General features: G+C 45.6%; 1 protein-coding gene across 1 annotated transcript; it reads right to left on the bottom strand.

The window, feature by feature from the left end:
* Positions 1–346: 346 nt before the first annotated feature.
* LOC141197705 (uncharacterized) lies at positions 347–13101 on the bottom strand. Its single transcript, XM_073662791.1, has 7 exons — positions 13033–13101; positions 11673–11822; positions 11364–11543; positions 11157–11280; positions 10976–11073; positions 10688–10778; positions 347–3276 (listed from the first exon to the last, which is right to left on the bottom strand). The coding sequence occupies exons 1-7, from the start codon at positions 13099–13101 to the stop codon at positions 2240–2242; spliced, it is 1749 nt and encodes a 582-aa protein (XP_073518892.1). The 3' UTR covers positions 347–2239.
* Between the last annotated feature and the right edge of the window lie 201 nt (positions 13102–13302).

Below are 13302 nucleotides of genomic sequence, written 5' to 3'. Positions count from 1 at the left end.
TTTTTCTGGGACGCCAAGATGAATAATATCTGTTAGAAAACTGAGGTATATGATCGTCTCTAAAGTGTGACTCCTGAAGAAAGAGAAAATGTACGTGCTGTTTATGCCTACGATAAAACACTTGAGCTCCTTTCTCTGGAACATTAAGTCCTCTGACATTCAATGAACAAGGTTTGAGTTGTGCCATATTATATGAAAAAAAAGGAGGAGGGGGAAGAGAGAAAGATTAAAAGAAAAGAGGAAGTATAGACGGTAGATAGTAACATCTACCTCTCAGTGTCTAAGAAGTATAGATTATGAATATATCAAAACAGTAGGAAATTGCGAAACAAGCAGATCCCAATGCAAGTCCCTAACTGGGGGTTGTCTTTACAGGCGTAAGTCAAACTTTCAGTTCTAGGATTCCTATTAGGTGGAACCATGGAATATAAAGCAAGTAAAGTAATACAGCCTGATATTACAGTAGTATCATGTGAACTCAACTTATATGCTGGTCTAAGATCTTATATGAACTTAGACATTCTATATAGTGGAAGAGTGGCACCTAATGCTCTATTTAGATATATCTAATTATATGCTTAAAGAAATAAGTAAGCATCTGCAAACTGTCTCTCATCAGGGAAGACAAGATTCATTTCAGGAGCTCATATGATTGGCAGGTTCCTTTCCCATCTGGCTGCATCATCATCAAGTTCCTGATCCATTGAACACCTTCTGTGACGTGCTGGAACTCTCTGTGGCAATGGTGGAGCAGGTGGCCAGTCAGATATATGGATTCTGGGAATGTCTAGGACATCACAGAAAGGTCTCGTCACTTTGATCTTTCAAAGTATACAATGTTCCATTTTTCGGACCTGCAGCTGGAAAGGGTACCGCAGAAGTACATCAGGCCATTTTTCAATAGAGCATCAAGTAGTGGTTTCAATACCCTTCTTTTAGCAAGTGTCATTCAGGATAGATATGTGATCGATTGTATACGTTTTCCATTGAAAATCACCAGGACTCAACTCCCCTGCTTTCCTCACAATGGCCTCTTTTACATTGAAAAAATGTATGTGACAGATAATGTCCCTTGGATGCTCAGGATCTGGGCCATGATTGCCTAATGTATGGTGTTCCCTGTCAGTCTCCAGTTACTTATCAATAGGGTCACCAAGGATATTATTGATTAATGTCAATAGTGTTGGCATGATCGCTTGTGCATTGATGCTTTCATGTATACCCCTTATCCAGATATTATTGTGATTTTCATGGTCATCAACCAAATTAAACAGACTGTTTATTTATGAGCATTTTGATAGCCCACATCTTGTACGACATCCGCCTCTAATCTCTGTACCTCGTCAGTAAGCTGTGACAGGCTAGAAGTGAGGGGACGTATTTCAGTTTTGTATTTGGTCTCCAGCATTTGTATATAATGCTGCATCTATTGTTTAGTAGGGATAGATGCAATATGATATACAAATCAATTATGGCGTTCTCCATATCAGAATTCCCTGTGGCTGGGGGAGTAAATGTCCCTGTGAAGCAAGCACTGCTCAGGCCGACATTAAGAGAGAAGTTGGTGCAGGATTTACAGGCTGGAGCTGTCTGGCATCATGAGGGTTAAGACTGCTTCTTTTACCACGCTGAGATGAGGCAGTAATGGCTCCGGAGCAGGAAGATAAGACCTTCCATAAGAAACGCTGCATACCAGACATGCTGACGGAGGTGGAGGACCTCAGATTAACCTCCGATCTCCTCTTTCTTTCCTATATCGGACGTCATGTTTGAGGCTGTAAATTGCTTATAATTCCCCCAGGAACACGGTCTGAAGAGAGTGTTTTCAGTGTGTGCGTTCTCTCGGTGCTATGTCCATGCCATGGCCTTCCTGTTGATGTTCAATACATCCAAAGGTGGTGTTGATTAGGAGCAGGATTGTGTGATGTAACAACCTTATGTGAGCACTGGAAACGCAAGTTGTGACACCAATGGAACGGTGCCAGAATGGGAGTTGCGTATGATTGTTTTTTATTTTAACAAGGCCAAACATGAGGAATGAGAAGAAGTTGTCCTAGTAGTGGAAAACCCCTTTAAAAAGATACAATTTTAGATTAGAATGAAAAAGGCTTCTCCCCTGTGTGACTTCTCTGAAGTTTAAAAAAAGTTGATTTCCAAGGAAACCATTTCCCACATTAAGAACATAAAAATGGCTTCTCTCCTGTGTCAGTACTTTGGTAACTAAGAAGTGATGATTTATTCACAAAACATTTCCCACATTCTGAACATAAAAAGGCTTCTCCCTTGTGTGGGCTCTCTGGTGGTCATCAAGATGCGCTTTCCGTATAAAACATTTCCCACATTCTAAACATGAAAAAGGCTTTTCCCTTGTATGAGTTTTCTGATGCTTGTTAAGAGTTGATTTATCTGCATAACATTTCCCACATTCTGAACATGAAAAAGGCTTCTCACCTGTGTGAGTTATTTGGTGATTAACCAAAGCTGATTTCTGGCTAAAACATTTTTCACATTCTGAACAAGAAAAAGGCTTCTCCTCTGTGTGAGTTCTCTGATGATTAACCAAAACTGATTTCTGGCTAAAACATTTCCCACATTCTGAACAAGAAAAAGGCTTCTCCCCTGTGTGAGTTCTCTGGTGATTAACCAAAGCTGATTTATGGCTAAAACATTTCCCACATTCTGAACAAGAAAAAGGCTTCTGCCCTGTGTGAGTTCTCTGGTGATTAACCAAATCTGATTTATGGCTAAAACATTTTCCACATTCTGAACAGGAAAAAGGCTTCTCCCCTGTGTGAGTCCTCTGGTGATTAACCAAATCTGATTTCTGGCTAAAACATTTCCCACATTCTGAACAGGAAAAAGGCTTCTCCCCCGTGTGAGTTCTCTGGTGATTAACCAAAGCTGATTTCTGGATAAAAAAATTCCCACATTCTGAACAGGAAAAAGGCTTCTCCCCTGTGTGAGTTATTTGGTGATTAACCAAACCTGATTTCTGGCTAAAACATTTTTCACATTCTGAACAAGAAAAAGGCTTCTCCCCTGTGTGAGTTCTCTGGTGATTAACTAAAGCTGATTTATGGCCAAAACATTTTCCACATTCTGAACATGAAAAAGGCTTCTCTCCTGTGTGGGTTCTCTGGTGTATAACCAAAGATGATTTATGGCTAAAACATTTCCCACATTCTGAACAAGAAAAAGGCTTCTCCTCTGTGTGGGTTATCTTATGTCTGATAAAACTTGATTTCAGCTGTCCCTCTGATCTCTCGGTACAGTCATCTGGAAAGAATAAAACCAATTATTATTTATGAATAACATATCCTTAAAATTTATATTGATGAACATTTCTACTTAAACTCTCCGTAAAAATTCACTTTATGTAAAAGTTATTTACCAAGAAAACATCACAGAAAAATCAGCCTTACCAACACCAAATCAGATAACAAATGCACTAGCAATTTAGTGTTGGTTGGGTGTACTGGGGTGTCTGTCCATGTGGGTGCACTTATATAGTGCTGGGTAGCCCTCCTGATCTAATAGTATGAGCATCATCAATAGGCTAAGCCAGACACTGTGCATCAAACCTGCCTGTGTGACTGGTGTCCTATGCAAGCTTCTTCTGTGTGCATCTAATATATATAATTATCTTATCCCGTCTGTCTGTCCAGGAAATCCCGCGTCGCTGATTGGTCCGGCCGCGGCCAATCAGCGACGCGAGATTTCAGAAAAAGATGGCGGCCGTTAGCGGTTCATCTGCCGCACGGAGGTCAGTGGCAATGCAGCCAGCTGCTGGCAACATAAGTACCCCGACCGGAGGCGCCGCTGACCTCCATTCGGCTACCGTCGGGAGATCAGCGGCAACGGCCGCTGATCTCCCGACGGCAAGTGTGAAGGGAGGACCGGGGAGCGGTGACGCCGGTCCATGAGCGGTGCGGTGCCGGTGTCAGCGCCCCCTCCTCCCCTCCCACTTGCTCAGGGCCCCGGCACCTGGCACAATACTTACCTCTCCCCGTGCTTCCGCAGCAGCTCCTGTCTCTTCCGCTGCTGCTCTGTGACGTCTCAGGTCAGAGGGCGCGGTGATGTTTTTACATTGCGCTCTCTCCTAAGCCGTCACAGGCAGTGCAGAGCTTGAGGAGTCCGGAGCAGCACCAGCAGCAGGTAAGAAGTGAGGTGAGTATTGGATTTTTTTTGTTTTTTTATTGTATGGGGGCATAGGGCATTAAATGGTGAGGTGGGGGGGGGTGTCACATCGTGGAGGGGGCATTATAAGTGAGGGGGGGGGTGACATCCTGCATGGGGCATTATATGGGGGGGAGGTGACTTCCTGCATGGGGCATTATATGGGGGGGGGAAGTGACATCCTGCATAGGGCATTAAACAGGGGAGAGGGTAACATCCTGCATGGGGAATTATAAGGGGGGTGACATCCTGCATGGGGCATTATATGGGGGGATGTGACTTCCTGCATGGGGCATTATAAGGGAGAGGGGGATGTGACTTCCTGCATGGGGCATTATAAGGGAGGGGGGAGGTGACATCCTGCATGGGGCATTATAATGGAAGGGGGAATGTGACATCCTGCATAAGGCATTATATGGGGGGGATGTGACTTCCTGCATGGGGCATTATAAGGGAGGTGACTTCCTGCATGGGGCATTATATGGGGGTTATGTGACTTCCTGCATGGGGCATTATAAGGGTGGGGGGGATGTGTCTTCCTGCATGGGGCATTATAAGGGAGGGGGGGTGACATCCTGCATGGGCCATTAAAATAGAAGGGGGAATGTGACATCCTTCATGGGGCATTATAAGAGAGGGAGGGGATGTGACATCCTGCATGGCGCATTATAAGAGAGGGAGGGGATGTGACATCCTGCATGGGGCACTATAAGGGAGGGGGGGTGACATCCTGCATGGGCCATTATATGGGGGGATGTGACTTCCTGCATGGGGCATTTTATGGGGGGGATGTGACTTCCTGCATGGGGCATTATATGGGGGGGTTGTGACTTCCTGCATGGGGCATTATAAGGGAGGGGGGGATGTGACTTCCTGCATGGGGCATTATAGAGGAGGGGGGAGGTGACATCCTGCATAGGGCACTAAACAGGGGGGAGGGAGACATCCTGCATGGGGCATTATAAGGGGGGTGACATCCTGCATGGGCCATTATATGGGGGGGATGTGACTTCCTGCATGGGGCATTATATGGGAGCGATGTGACTTCCTGCATGGGGCATTATATGGGGGGGATGTGATTTCCTGCATGGGGCATTATAAGGGGGGGATGTGACTTCCTGCATGGGGCATTATAAGGGGGGGGGGATGTGACTTCCTGCATGGGGCATTATTAGGGGGGTGACATCCTGCATGGGCCATTATATTGGGGGGATATAACTTCCTGCATGGGGCATTATTTGGGGGGGATGTGACTTCCTGCATGGGGCATTATAAGGGAGGGGGGATGTGACTTCCTGCATGGGGCATTATAAGGGGGGGGTGACATCCTGCATAGGGCATTAAACAGGGGGGGGGTGACACCCTGCATGGGGCATTATAAGAGGGGGTGATATCCTGCATGGGGCATTATATGGGGGGAAGTGACTTCCTGCATGGGGCATTATAAGGGAGGGGGGGGATGTGACTTCCTGCATGGGGCATTATAAGGGGGGTGACATCCTGCATGGGCCATTATAATGGAAGGGGGGATGTGACATACTGCATGAGGCATTATATGGGGGGGTTGACTTCCTGCATGGGGCATTATAAGGGAGGTGACTTCCTGCATGGGGCATTATATGGGGGGTATGTGACTTCCTGCATGGGGCATTATAAGGGAGCGAGGGATGTGACTTCCTACATGGGGCATTATAAGGGAGAGGGGGTGACATCCTGCATGGGCCACTATAATGGAAAGGGGGATGTGACTTCCTGCATGGGGCATTATATGGGGGGGATGTGACTTCCTGCATGGGGCATTATAAGGGGGGGATGTGACTTCCTGCATGGGGCATTATAAGGGGGGGATGTGACTTCCTGCATGGGGCATTATAAGGGAGGGGGGGGATGTGACTTCCTGCATGGGGCATTATATGGGGGGGGGTGACATCCTGCATAGGGCATTAAACAGGGGGGGGGTGACATCCTGCATGGGGCATTATATGGGGGGATGTGACTTCCTGCATGGGGCATTATATGGGGGGGATGTGAGTTCCTGCATGGTGCATTATATGGGGGGATGTGACTTCCTGCATGGGGCATTATAAGGGAGGGGGATGTGTCTTGCTGCATGGGGAATTATAAGGGGGGTGACATCCTGCATGGGCCATTATATTGGGGGGATATAACTTCCTGCATGGGGCATTATATGGGGGGGATGTGACTTCCTGCATGGGGCATTATTTGGGGGGGATGTGACTTCCTCCATGGGGCATTATAAGGGAGGAGGGATGTGACTTCCTGCATGGGGCATTATAAGGGGGGGGGGTGACATCCTGTATAGGGCATTAAACAGGGGGGGGGGGTGACACCCTGCATGGGGCATTATAAGGGGGGGTGACATCCTGCATGGGGCATTATATGGGGGGAAGTGACTTCCTGCATGGGGCATTATAAGGGAGGGGGGGGGATGTGACTTCCTGCATGGGGCATTATAAGGGTGGGGGTGACATCCTGCATGGGCCATTATAATGGAAGGGGGGATGTGACATACTGCATGAGGCATTATATGGGGGGATGTGACTTCCTGCATGGGGCATTATAAGGGAGGTGACTTCCTGAATGGGGCATTATATGGGGGGTATGTGACTTCCTGCATGGGGCATTATAAGGGAGGGGGGGATATGACTTCCTGCATGGGGCATTATAAGGGAGGGGGGGGTGACATCCTGCATGGACCATTATAATGGAAAGGGGGATGTGACATCCTGCATGGGGCATTATAAGGGAGGGGGGGATGTGATTTCCTGCATGGTGCATTATAAGAGAGGGAGGGGATGTGACATCCTGCATGGGGCATTATAAGGGAGGGGGGATGTGACCTCCTGCATGGGGCATTATATGGGGGGGATGTGACTTCCTGCATGGGGCATTATATGGGGGGATGTGATTTCCTGCATGGGGCATTATAAGGGAGGGGGGATGTGACTTCCTGCATGGGGCATTATAAGGGAGGGGGGGTGACATCCTGCATGGGCCATTATAATGGAAGGGGGGATGTGACATCCTGCATGGGGCATTATATGGGGGGATGTGACTTCCTGCATGGGGCATTGTAAGGGAGGTGACTTCCTGCATGGGGCATTATATGGGGGGGATGTGACTTCCTGCATGGGGCATTATAAGGGAGGGGGGGATGTGACTTCTTGCATGGGGCATTATAAGGGAGGGGGGGGTGACATCCTGCATGGGCCATTATAATGGAAAGGGGGATGTGACATCCTGCATGGGGCATTATATGGAGGAGATGTGACTTCCTGCATGGGGCATTATAGGGAGGTGACTTCCTGCATGGGGCATTATAAAGGGGGGATGTGACTTCCTGCATGGGGCATTATAAGGGAAGGGGGATGTGACTTCCTGCATGAGGCATTATAAGGGAGGGGGGGTGACATCCTGCATGGGCCATTATAATGGAAGGGGGGATGTGACATCCTGCATGGGGCATTATATGGTGGGGGGGGACAAGGGACATCCTGCATGGCGCATTATAAGAGAGGGAGGGGATGTGACATCCTGCATGGGGCATTATAAGTCCTCACTATAATTGCCCGGTCCTCACTAACACGGTTCGCTGATTGGTCGCGACCGGCGGCTGCGACCAATCAGCGATATCAGCCCCAAATTTAAACACCGTCTCCGGCCAATTGGCGCCAGATTTAAAATAAGTACGCCACCGTCGGGAGACATATTCTAGAATACCCGATACGTTAGAATCGGGCCACCATCTAGTCTTTAATACTAGGCAACCACACCCTCCATGAATTGGTAGGTTTGTGAGTGATTGCTCCATAAGTATTTTGCACCTGCACTGCCTTTATCATGGGGGTCTGCAGCATCCTGCTAGTGCATTTGTTATATGATTTGGTGTTGGTAAGGCTGTATCTTTTTCAGAGATTTTTTTTTAATTTTGCCCTATGTTAGCCATCATTATTCACCAAGACAATAACAGTTCACAGTCTAATAGAAAACCTCATAGAAAGAACCAGTGGAGCGTGGTGTTCAACTGTTTGTTAATTCTGCCTCCAAAATATGGAATAAAAAGCCACCAAACAATGTTATGTAGGTGAAAAAATACCAATAAAAAGTTCTACTCATCTCACAAAAAAATAAGTCCTCACTCAGGTCCATCATCTGTCAGTGGAAAACCAGAGGTTTCCACATCATTAGTGGCTCAAAGGCTTTTGAAAAGCAACATGGCTTCCATAAACCAATCCAGCAATATCCACTCTCCCAAAGTCAGATCTCCCCCTCGCTTCTGAGCCTTGCAGTGCGCCCAAAACACATTTAGCATCCATGTATTTGGCATTACTATAGTGAGAAGAACCCACTTAATTGATGGTGTGTGTCTCCTGGAGCACAATCTGGACACTATGTGTTGAGCAATAAAATGATATATTTGTAATTTTCACTCTCCAACATCCACTGCGTGCTAATATCCAGAAAGTGCCTGTAGAGTCAAAATAGTCACTACTCCTATAGATTAATTCACTGAGGGTTATAATTTCCAAAATGGAGTCACTTTATGGGGATTTCTACTGCTCTGGTTTTCTGAAATTTGGTCACATTAGGGCTTCTGTAAATGGTGGGTCCCATCTCCTCTGGGATCTGCTCCTGCGACGTCTGCTTCTGTCACCAGGAGCCGCCTTATTCATCCTGCAGGCGGCGCTGGTGATGGAGGAGACGTCAGAACCAGAAGCTCTGGGCGGAGCAGGCTCTGTCCAGCCAGTAAGATTAGGAAGCCTGGGACCTGTAGTACTATCCAGTCTGGCAGTATGGGTGTGTGTGCTGTCCAGCTGGAGTAATCTGCTTCCTGCTTCAGCCAATTGGAAAGCACCACACCCTACTAAAGCTGAAAGCATATTGCTGGAAGCTGCCAGATACAGGCTTGTTCTCCTCTGGTTCAGTCCTCTGTGCTCAGCTCCCGGCTTGTGTATTTGTTTCCTGTTGTGACCTCGGCCCGTTTACTGACTACTCTTGCGTCTTCTGATTTTGTATTTTCTCTGCCCTCATGGATATGACCCGGCTACCTGACTATTCTTCTTCCCATCTCACACCACAGAACAGCAGGTAACACCATGGCCCAAGCCTAGGGGTCTCTGTCTAAGTCCAAATCCATATAGAGGGGTTAAAGGGTGATGAGCAAGGCAAACCCAGGGATCAGGAAAATGGAGTAGATGGCGCCAAGCCTGTTCGTGGTAGCCATCTTTTGAGCTGCCAGGTGACTATGAACAGTGCCCCCAATACATTGTGTCTGCGAACTATTCTATCAAGATCTGCATTCAAATAGCTAAATGGCGCTTCTTCCCTTCTTAACCTGCCATGTGCCCAGACAGTAGTGTACAACCGTATATGGGGTAGTGTCACATTCAAGAGAAGTTGGAATATTATTTGTAAGGTCCATTTGTTTCCTATTATCCTTTGTGAAGAATTCCAAAATTATCACCACATAAAGTGACACACGTCAGATTTGAAAAATGGGCCCTGATAGGAACACAAAACTGGCTGTAGGAAAGGGTTAAATCAGAGTATTTTTGGCACTAATTACTGTAGTCAAAACTGTGAGTATAGACAATAACACATCTACTGAAATGATCAAACTCAACAGTCTCCATCAGTAAATAGTGAGTAACTAGTGGTGAAACCTCTCTGGGGTAATTAGAGTATGGGGCTCGGGGGCTCTTGGCAATCTAAACTATCGTAAGGGCCAATATTTTCTGTCAGATGAATTTCATGAAGAAATATTAGACATTCAAAGAGAACTTTTTATAATAGTGCAGAGCTGAGGTGTCTTAAATTTAGCTTAGAGATACAGTATATCATAGCACAGGTGTAATGTTTTTAATATAGTTTATCACTATCCTGTTTGAAGTTAGTCGGTTTTAAAATAAATTGAAAAATCAGGATAAAGGGAAACTCTGTTGTTATTGTACAGAAATTCACACTTGGCCTCACTGCACATTTAATGTTGTAGATCATAAAAGTAAAGTTTGGCCAGAAAGACTGGACCTGGTCTTGTAGGGACCATATGAGCACATTCAGCAGCACAGAAGGGAGAGAAGGTGGATTCATCCAATAAGATATCAGGGATCTAGGAAGGAACAGCATCATTACCCTCCGCTTTCTCTTACAGACCCATCATATTATTTTTCATCAAGTGATTTTCTAACTTGTCAGCAAATTCTATGTATGCGGTCATTTGGCTTTGTAGTTTACAGATCTGGGCAGGTAACGATCAGCGTCTACTAATCCCAGGGGGTAGGTGGATTCTCCAGGTTGTAAGTTCTATGGAAAAGGGTTTTAATGCTCAAAATCATTTGAACAGTTTTGGGTGGAGGAGAATGTTGTGGTCTAGAGGCAAAATGGTGATCACATGATTGTGATACGGACGGACTACACCACTGATAAAGCAGCCACAGCCGGTGACTGAGAAGAATCTGTGACTTCTCTGAGTTTAGTGGTTATTACTCACCTGGGTAGTCATATGTAGGAATTTCCTCTTTACACCACTCATCACCCCTTACATATGTCTCTGTAGTGTTAATATGGGTCAGATCTTCACCCTGAAACAAATATTGTAAAAGTCACAGACAGATGAGAAGTCACATCTATGATCAGCTCTAATCCTGCCATCTCCACCGTTCTCATTACACAAGCAAAAAACACATAATACTGGTGGATAAAACAAGACTGAGCACAAGACCTTCACAGCCGTGTACACATCATAGGGGAGCTCTCATGACACCTTCTCTCCATCTACCTGATGATCCTGAGGAACATTGGGCTCTTCTTGTTTACAGTCCTGTGGAAGAAGAGGACGGGGACATCTCTCTGGTGTTGTCCTCTTACTGGATATATCTGGAGGAAACACATACAGGGACTGAATTCATTCTTTACATACAGATAATTATAGACCGTGTGTATTTAGCCCCGTCTGTTACCTGGTGATATGAGGGGCTGGAGAACCTCCATCATGACGTCTTTGTACAGATCTTTGTGTCCTTCTAAATACTCCCACTCCTCCATGGAGAAATAGACAGCAACATCCTGACATCTTATAGGAACCTGACACATACAATCATACAGTCATACCCCTGATCCTTTCATAGTATTACTGTGTAATGTCCCAGCATTCCCAGCAGTGTCACCTCTCCAGTCAGCAGCTCAATCATCTTGTAGGCAAGTTCTAGGATCTTCTGGTCATTGATGTCCTCATGAATCAAGAGGTGAGATGGAGGCCCTGTGATTGGGCTCAGGGGTCTTTCCCATCCCTCAGATACAGGGGCCTGGCAGTGCCCACTAGAGGTCTTCTTCACTACTATGTAATCCTGGTTATGGAGAGACACATTATTAAATCTCACTTCAGACATTTCCAGAGTCCTCACCTCTCCAGTTCTGTCCATCTGTTATTCCCATAGATAAGAATGATGTAATGTGACGTCATCAGAATCTCTCACCTCTCCAGTAAGCTGGAAGAGGATCTCTAGGGTAAGATGTAATATCCTCTTCGCCATCTTGTCTCTGTCCATATCCATCTTTGATGGGTCCATAAGAAAAATTCTCTTAAATGGAAGACCTTCACTGAGAGGATCTGATATTGTAGGGACCTAAATGAGAAGATGATGAGCCGATGTAACATCATAAAAGTCCTGTGTAATAATACAATTACTGGAGATAATAAAGGGAAACATATGAGGAGATATATTATTTTACAGTATTTAGATTTCTTCTTTACATCTGGTAATAAAACCTATATATTTTAGGCCACAGACAACAAGCAGTTTCTTTCTTGGAGTCTGCAGCTGAACACTTTCTCAAAGATTCATCTTCCATAAAGCTAATTCTCGTCTCATTTACCGACAATGTTTCAATAATCCGCCTCAACGCGTTTCCCCAACAGGTTCATCAGGAGGCTTGATATAAGGATGATAATTCATGATGTTCAGCATAGTGTGCCTAATAGCCAGGTGCCCATGTATAAATATCCCAATTCATCCAAAACCCCTCCCAGACTAGGAGGCTCATTCCCATTCCTAGAGGTGAATTGTCACAGGATATACAAAATGGAGTCTGTCTACAATAATGTACTGCACCTACGCTACTTCTCATGAGCTAGAGGTCCGATAATGTCCATCCCCTAGTGCGATTGTCCAGAAGTGACGTGCTTTATGCTGAAACACCAGATAAACTGATTGCCGCTGCTCCACTCGTACCTGTGACTGTGCATGCCCGTACTTATCATTCCACGCCGGAGCGAATCTAGGATCATTGTCCACGATTGCGCATGCCCAGATGTCTGCGCTCCACACCGGAGTGCATATGATATTGGATCGCATTCCATCAAATGAAAAATCCTCCCTCTGAGATCAGCATCATGGGAGACTAACAACAAGTATTGCACATCCTCCCATCATACAATAAGCATGTAGATCTACTTCTAGAAAATATGGGATGGTGGCCCACAGTAAATTTCTAAATGGTCAAATTTGACCCCTATTGCATAATTAGACATACACAAGGAACACCACACTTGTTAGTTACTAAATAGTATAAGTGGGATATAACTAATAAGAAATAATTCTGATACAGAAGCTCAGATCTCTCGAAGAAGTAAAACAATATGTGAACCCCATTCTCAGGAAACTGAGTAGCAATGGGTAGAATATAAAATCCAAAAATGTAAATCAGAATATGGATGTATTCACACAAAACAGGCATAGGAAATTTGCTCCTCGAGTACCTTAGGGGCTTGTGCATCCAGTCTGGAATCCACTCGCTTTCCTTTTTGATACATCTATTGTGATCACCTCCTCTCACATTGGGTTTAACCGCCGCAATGATACAAAACGAGATGTTTCCGGTTTCACCTCGATGTGCACTGTTCATGAGTCTCACTAATTGGGGTGTCCTGACCATGGCATAAATTACCCAAATGCCCCCTCCCCCACCCTCCTCTTAGACTGCCTCTTGGTCGTTCATACATAATCTAGGGGGCAGGTGCATGTGGCCATATATAAAAGTCCTGAGGTTTTACAGTTGGAATAATCCCTCTGGAAAAAGATTTTACCTGTAGAGGAACTCGAGAAA

The sequence above is a fragment of the Phyllobates terribilis genome, unplaced genomic scaffold (genome assembly GCF_046119375.1).
Source record: "Phyllobates terribilis strain yellow unplaced genomic scaffold, ASM4611937v1 Scaffold_86__1_contigs__length_6382490, whole genome shotgun sequence".
Taxonomy (NCBI): domain Eukaryota; kingdom Metazoa; phylum Chordata; class Amphibia; order Anura; family Dendrobatidae; genus Phyllobates; species Phyllobates terribilis.
Note: the sequence above shows the minus strand (reverse complement) of the source record. Positions and strands in the feature narration are given on the sequence as shown.

Excerpts from the sequence above, each read along its gene's own strand:
- LOC141197705 (XM_073662791.1), bottom strand. The coding sequence starts at position 13,101 with ATGAACAGTGCACATCGAGGTGAAACCGGAAACATCTCGTTTTGTATC. Across the intron at positions 11,074-11,156 it reads CCAGCCCCTCATATCACCAG|ATATATCCAGTAAGAGGACA; the intron begins GTAACAGACGGG and ends TGTTTCCTCCAG. Across the intron at positions 3,277-10,687 it reads TCCTACATATGACTACCCAG|ATGACTGTACCGAGAGATCA; the intron begins GTGAGTAATAAC and ends TATTCTTTCCAG.